This window comes from Mastomys coucha, unplaced genomic scaffold (genome assembly GCF_008632895.1).
Source record: "Mastomys coucha isolate ucsf_1 unplaced genomic scaffold, UCSF_Mcou_1 pScaffold22, whole genome shotgun sequence".
NCBI classification, from domain to species: domain Eukaryota; kingdom Metazoa; phylum Chordata; class Mammalia; order Rodentia; family Muridae; genus Mastomys; species Mastomys coucha.
The window spans coordinates 256032410-256039906 of record NW_022196905.1 but is presented as its reverse complement, the minus strand read 5'-3'; the positions used below and the strand labels follow the sequence as shown (position 1 = coordinate 256039906).

At 47.1% G+C, this 7497-nt stretch overlaps 1 protein-coding gene across 2 annotated transcripts in view; it reads left to right on the top strand.

Moving 5' to 3' along the window:
- The window catches only part of Sdr42e1 (short chain dehydrogenase/reductase family 42E, member 1), a 16848-nt gene extending 12846 nt beyond the window's left edge, over window positions 1–4002 (top strand). Inside the window, exons 2-3 of one of the 2 annotated variants that reach the window (XM_031337240.1) lie at window positions 669–762; window positions 1551–4002. In XM_031337240.1, coding sequence (XP_031193100.1) covers window positions 669–762; window positions 1551–2664 — 1208 coding nt within the window. In that variant the 3' untranslated portion in view covers window positions 2665–4002. The remainder of the gene's footprint in view (window positions 1–668; window positions 763–1550) is intronic. The other variant, XM_031337241.1, reaches the window with a different exon arrangement.
- Window positions 4003–7497: the final 3495 nt, after the last annotated feature.

Below are 7497 nucleotides of genomic sequence, written 5' to 3'. Positions count from 1 at the left end.
CTTTGTTTTTTGGAGGGGAAACTGGGAATGGAGAAATTTACATGTAAATAAAGAAAATAACTAAAAGAGAAAAAAAAAGAATATAAAAAAAAAAGTATGGAGTTAACCAAACAACCAAAAACAAAGCACACTGCAGATGGTGGAAGCTTCTACAGAGTTCTGTCTTAGGTTTTCTGATGCACGGAAGAAAACCCTTCTCTCAACCCGTTTTCAAAGTGATTCTTCCCAAAGGCCCTGATCTGTTCCAAAAATCAACAGTAATGCTTCGTGTCCGAAAAGTGCTTCAGGGTTTCAAGAGCAGCCCCACACTCTTTGTGTATTTATTTAACCTTCACATTAACTGTCGGGTACACAAGGAAGACACGTCTATGTTTATATAACACAGGAAGAAATTGGAAGCCAAGGAGTAAGGGGGTGTGGCTAGAGGGGGTGTGGCTAAAGGGGCAGACCCGCGACTGGAGTCATGTGTCTCAGAGTATCTCCTGCACTACTGTATTCTGTTGTTTGGTTTGGGTTTCTCATTGCTGGCCATATAACCAGAGATTCACACATACTGGGTGTATGTGCTACCACTAAGCAGCAGGTCAACCACCTTGTTCTTGTTCTTCTTGTTCACAAAGGAGAAGCTTATTTATACAGGGTCATAATGTTGTGGCATCCTCCCGCAGGTCCAGTTGTCCCTTCGCTGTCTCGTATGGACTCCCCAAGGTTCCCTGAGGAAACCGTCCTCATTACTGGAGGAGGAGGATATTTTGGCTTCCGGTTAGTTCATCTACAAAATACCCTCATGGAATTCTTCTATTGAATAGTTTTCGTTTCTCATGTTTATATACATATACATGTTTAGATAGTTCTAAAACAAAACTGAACTGTGGTACTCCCTGCTCAGGCTTGAAAACTGAAAAACAGGTTTATTCCACTTCAAGAAACATTATTTTTAAAACCTGTAAACTGGGGCCTAGTGACCATTCATGTCACCAGAGAAAATGTTTTTAAAGACATTTTTTCCTTTCTCATCACTATGACCAAATAAATATCTAGCAAGAAGCAATTTAAGGAGGAAACGTATAGCAGGACTCATGGTTTAAAGGAATACAGTCCCTCACGAGGGCAGGGCATGGTGGCAGGAATGTGAGGCAAATGCTCACAGCGCCCCTGAAATGAGTAAGCAGAAAAGCTGCATGAGGCTGGGTCTGTCTATCAAATCCCAAGGCCCGCCTCTGACAGCCCACTTTCTCCAGCAAAACAGCGTCACCAGCTGGGGACCAAGTGCTTAACACCCAAACCTGTGGGAGATGGTTCACATTTAAATCACAGTAGGCATTCTGTCACAGAGACATGGTTGTGATTCACATTCTTGAGGGGATCCCTGTTTTTTCAAAATCTAAATAAGACCTATAACGATGAATACGCAAAGTAAGTGACTCAGGATGAGTTAACATGACAACATGACACGGGTGAACCCTACCTTACTGGCAAGTCATTTCCTACACTTTCCGTAGACACAGCCGAACGGTGACCTGACCTAACCCTGATCTTTCTCACCTCAGCCTCGGCTGCGCTCTGAACCAGAAAGGAGTCCATGTGATTCTGTTTGACATCATCCAACCAGCCCAGAACCTTCCAGAGGGAATCACATTCATCCGCGGAGATATCCGCTGCCTCTCTGACGTGGAGACAGCTTTCCAGGATGCTGAAGTTGCGTGCGTATTCCACATCGCCTCTTACGGCATGTCTGGGAGGGAGCAACTGAACAAGACCCAGATCGAAGAGGTCAATGTGGGTGGTACAGAGAACATCCTCCAGGCCTGCCTAGAGAGAGGAGTACCCAGCTTAGTCTACACGAGCACATTCAATGTCATCTTTGGAGGTCAAGTCATCAGAAACGGGGACGAGTCTCTGCCTTACCTGCCTCTTCACCTGCACCCGGATCACTACTCCAGGACCAAATCCATAGCAGAGAAAAAGGTCCTGGAAGCCAATGGCTTGGCCTTCAAGCAAGGCGATGGTATACTCCGAACCTGCGCCATAAGGCCAGCTGGCATCTATGGGCCTGGGGAGCAAAGGCATCTTCCCAGGATAGTGAGTTACATTGAGAGGGGCCTCTTCAGATTTGTGTACGGGGATCCTCAGAGCCTGGTTGAGTTTGTCCACGTGGATAACCTGACGAAGGCTCACATTCTGGCCTCTGAGGCTCTGAAAGCCCATAAAGGCCACGTTGCCTCTGGTCAGCCCTACTTCATCTCAGATGGTAGACCTGTAAATAACTTTGAGTTCTTTAGGCCACTGGTGGAGGGTCTAGGATACACATTCCCATCCACCCGCCTGCCACTAACCCTCATCTACTGCTTTGCTTTCCTGGTAGAGATGACCCACTTCATTGTGGGCAGGCTCTACAACTTCCAGCCCTTCCTCACCCGCACTGAGGTTTATAAAACTGGTGTCACACATTACTTCAGTCTAGAGAAAGCCAAGAAAGAACTAAGCTACGAGCCTCAGCCATTTGACCTGCAGGAGGTAGTAGAGTGGTTTAAAGCCCATGGTCACGGCAGAAGGTCTAGAGGTCAGGACTCAGAGTTTATTCTGTGGGACGGAATTCTGGTCCTCCTCTTGGCGCTTTCTGTCCTTACCTGGATCCCTCCTTCCACAATCCTGTCCCTATGAAGAGAAAGACTATCCACAGGCGCTGAGCCTCCTTCCTGGGATGGGTTTCAAGGATATAGGTTTTGAAAGATGTGTCACATTATCTGGTACCATTCCTGGGTTTTCAAATTACTTCTTAACAATGGATCTTTAAACTTCATGGCCAGGGATGGGCTACCTCCTTATGAGTCATTGATCAGGGAGACTCCTAGGGACTCCAAAACAGTATTGACTGTGGCCAATGCTCTTGGTTGCCCACCAGCAACTAGCTAGTAAGACTCTACTGCATAAGGTGCCATACACCTTAACTGAAGCACATAGAGAGATCCAGCTGGAACTGAACTGGAAGCTTCCTCCCTGCTTGCTAGATTTCATAGTTCCAGAAGGGTCTATCCAGGCTGCTAGAGGATAACAGTCTTATTCAGCTGTAGAACCTGCACACAGCTTCACACACACAGGGCAGTGTGTGTACCCTCTAATGCAATAGCAGTATGTCTGTTAGGGGAATAACCAACTGCTTCCAAACTGGATTGGAGGTTGGCTTCATGTGAGGGGGTTTGTTCCTGGTGCTGTAAACCTGGCCAGAGGCTCATGGACAGAGAGGTCATAGGCCAAGTGTGACCTACTGCTGTTGTTTTGCTGAATAGTGAAGCTGTGCCCATGAAGCTGCTCCCTAAATTCTTACGCTTATGTCTGCAGATTAGTGCTACTCTCCACTGTGATCAGAGACGCTTCTCTCTGCCATGGGGACCAGCTACACTTCCGAGATTCATATCTGGTCAACGTGCTGAGTGTTGAGTGTTCATGCATAGACAGGATATCCATATCAGTCCTTCATAGCCTCACAGGACTTTGTAGCAAAAGGGGTGGAAAGGATGCAAAAGCTGGAGGAAGGTAGAGGGCAGGTACCGGGGAGTCTATCTCCTGAGAAGGAAGTGACGACTGTCCTCATGACCTAACGATAGCTGTGATGCACTACTAGATTCCATACAATGAGGCCTATCACCATTCTGCCATGGGAAGGAGAAAAGCGCGTGATACCCACTCCTCCCTGAAAAGCTGAAGGTGACTGGTGGTTTCTAGGGAGGAGGAGACACTTTCTCTAGTGGTTTAGTCACTTCTAAGTTGCCCCATGCTCCTGTAAGCAAGCTTAATGAAACTCTTCGGGACACACACACATACACACACAGACACAGTTTAGAAAGGAATCTAGTTGGGAAGAGATTGGGAATGGGACAAAAGAAGGTGTGGGGGTGGATCCGATTGAATTACACTATATACATGTTCAAAAATGTCATAATGAAATGCTTATATACTTAACCCATGCTAATAAATAAAAAGGAAAAATGAATTCTTGGATTAAATATTCACTACTTTCCTCTGTCTCAACTGACCCTGTTGGAACACAAGAAGACACAAAGGTAAATTGGAAGTTTGTTTTCTGTGTCCTTGAACCCTAGCTGAGTGCAACAGGAAGTCCCTCTGAAGCCAGGAAAGGGTATCAGCTGGGTCAGAAACTCTAGGTTGGATGTCTCAGAAGCCAAGGAAGAACCCAAGTTCAGCTCATCCATATATGTGTGCATAAAACAGTGAAATTCAGACTGATTTGGAATAGCCCACACTGAGACTTGGGTCTTATCCCTAGCAGACCAATCTCAGGGGGCAGTGGATACTCCAGGGAAGAGCTAGCTGTGCATATCATAGGTATTAGGATCCTCTAAAACCTCTGCCCTTGGTGGTACAAGGGCATCCCACCTGTGTGTGACCATGAGTCATTTGTATGGAAGCAGAGAGATAGATAGCCTGATACCTAGGACCCTTCTGGAAATTAAATTAGATGTTTACAGCACACACACACAGACACACACACACACACACACACACACACAGACACACACACACACACACACATGCACACACATGCACGCGCGCATGCAGGCACATCACCACTGTTACCAGTATCGTTACTGTACATTCCTTCTGAAGGTTCTTTTCCAGGGAGCATCCTCTTAGGAGGGCCTAGTGCTGCTGAAGTTTCTGCAGTGTTGTCTTTGAGTATTCCCCAGGAGCCCTGGGCAGTGTGTGCTGTGTGACATCACACTGTAGCTCCCCTGTAGTTCTGCTTGCTGGGGATAGTATGAGCTCTGAAAGCAGTTTCCAGTGAGGAACAGCAGCAGCATTGCCTGGCCACCCAATGAACTGCTGTGGAAGATGTTTATTTTGCACAGTTGCCTAGGAACCAGAGGAGGAAGAAGAAAGTCTTTGGGATGCCCAAGTTTCATCTGCAGGAAGACGGTAGTAAAGCATGGTGGGTTGTTGCAGTGGATGGCACACAGTTATTCTGGGAGAATTTGAGACTCTAATAGCTGCAGGGTCCCTGTTGAATGGAGGATGGATGCTTTGGGGGATGTCCTGAACTTGATGCCACAGGCACACATCCATCATCGTTTGTTGTCCTCACCTGCAACCTTTGGAGAGCTTGGTTGTCTATGTCTGGGAAATGAGACCACACTGACCCTTTTTGTGGAGTAGTTAGTCTCACAGTATTTGTTGAGAACATAAAGGATGAAGTATTGTGGTGCTCTCACCCACAGATCTCCCCCATAAATAGGTGGGCCGCATTGCTCTTAGAACGGTATGTTTGTAGTCTGTCACTGGGCTCTCTGAGGAAGGTGGCTCCACTATCTTTCAACTAGGCCTTCAGGTTAGGAGCACCACAAGATGTCCATGTGAGAGGATTTCTAACACACAAGACAAGTACCATGGTCATTGAGCACGACCATGGGCCCCTCAGAATGTATTCTAAGTGGCATCGAGTTTGGAGCTTCTGGGATGCCCCATCACATGGCACAGGAAAAGGTCTCACTTACATGTCATAGGGGCACTTCTATATGACTGCTGAACATTGTCACGATGTAGCTTCTAGTGTCTCCCGAAAACAGGTAATCTAGGAGTGTGAGGTGGGTCTTAAGTGTCACAAACTCTCATCCTCCAGTAGTAGTAGAGATCAGTCTAATTCCATGTGGGAGAGGAGTGGTTTGGGGGTGTTGGGAACTGTCATGGAGTCTGGGCTCTGACCCCCACCACATCACTGATGATCCAGGACCAGTAACCTGTATCTACAACTCCAGTTCTTGGCCTGCTTCCTGCTTGCTCTAGACACCTCTTCACATTTCATGTTCCTTCTATGGACCTGACAGTGCTCATTACAAATGTAATTATTCTGAACACTGTGTTTCCCCTTAGTCTTGTGGCCCTTCGTTCAGTTAGACAAAAGTGTCAACCACAGATCTCTTTGAGATGAATGTTCTACTGGAACAGCTGGCCAGACCACTGAGGGACCATGCCCCAAATTCCTGTAAACTCTGTCATCTGAAAGGCCCCCATGTGAGGCCTGAGGTCTTAAAAGATCTCACAACTATAAACTTAGTCACAAGCCGCAATTTCCACAACGAAGTGTCAATGTTAATGTCCATGTGAGCCATTAACTGGTCAACCTGCTTAGTGTTATTCAGTGGGAAAGGAGGCCATACAAGGTCACGGCCACCAGATAGCAGAGGTATGGGAAGGCAAGGTTAGCCTACCACACATCTGGTGGGCTGTGTGTTTTCTCCCTCCTTGTAGGGGTAAATACACGTTCTGACACATAACTTACTGTCCCCAACCTTTACAAACAGCCCATCATGGTACAATCATGTGTTAGCTAAGTCAAGACTAGGAAAGACCTAGAAGGTAAATGGAGACATTTCGCATGGGATATTTTGACAACTGAAGATCCTGTGGCGTGCTCAGGAAAGTGGGAGGGGACACGGATGGACTAGAGTGATCGGCACTCTCCCCACAGTTAGGCTGACGCGTCTTTGAGCGTGTGTGTTCCAGTATACCAATGCGTAGGACGCACGCATGTGGAGTCGGAAGTTAACCTTGTGTGCCGTTCATCAGAAAATATCCACCTTGTTTCTTGAGACAGGGTCTCTATCTTACAAGCTTACAATTCACCAGGCAGGCTAGACCAGCTGATACCCTTTCCTTTGTAACAAAAACTTTAATGAAAAAGCCCTGACCTGCCACTTCTACGGGTATGAGCGACACCTGCAGCCTGACCAATCAGAAGGCTGCTTGTAGTCACTTGACCAAGAAGACCATTCAGCATCCTCCTTTCACCCTTCTTCCTGCCAGCATCTGATCCCCAGGCTTCCAAGGACTCTAGAGATAAGCCCTTACTGCCCAGGTTGCTGCACTGGATGGGCAAGTGGTTAGTGCTATCGTACTTCTCCCTCTCAGGAGAGAGAGGCCTGAGCTCAGTTAATAGTGCCTGGGCTCCTGGGTCACTCCAAGTTGGGGAAGAGAAGCGCCTTGCTCACGTCGCTGTGTCCTTGTCACCCACCTGACTTCAACAAATCCATCCGCAATCATCTAAGCCGTGAGTGGCCACGTTTCTGCCACGTGGGACTTTTTAAGATAGGTTTCCCAGGCACCAGAAAAAGGTCCTGTCTTAGGATCTCCGGGCCCAGGTGAGCACACCTGTGCTTTATGTTACTCTAATTTGCCTCTGCGCCTTCTTCCTGACAGAGGCGGCCTCTTTTTTTTTTTTTTTTTTTTTTTTTTTTTTAAGATTTATTTTATGTGTATGAGTACATGAGTACACTGTAGCTGTACAGATGGCTGTGAGTCATCATGTGTGTGGCTGCTGGGAATTGAACTCAGGACCCCTGCCGGCCCGTTCGCTCAGGCCTGCTAGCTCAACATAATTCAGAAACACCAGAAGAGGGCGTCAGATCTTTTCTTACGGGTGGTTGTGAGTCACCATGTGGTTGCTGGGATCCGAACTCAGGACCTTTGGAAGAGCAGTCA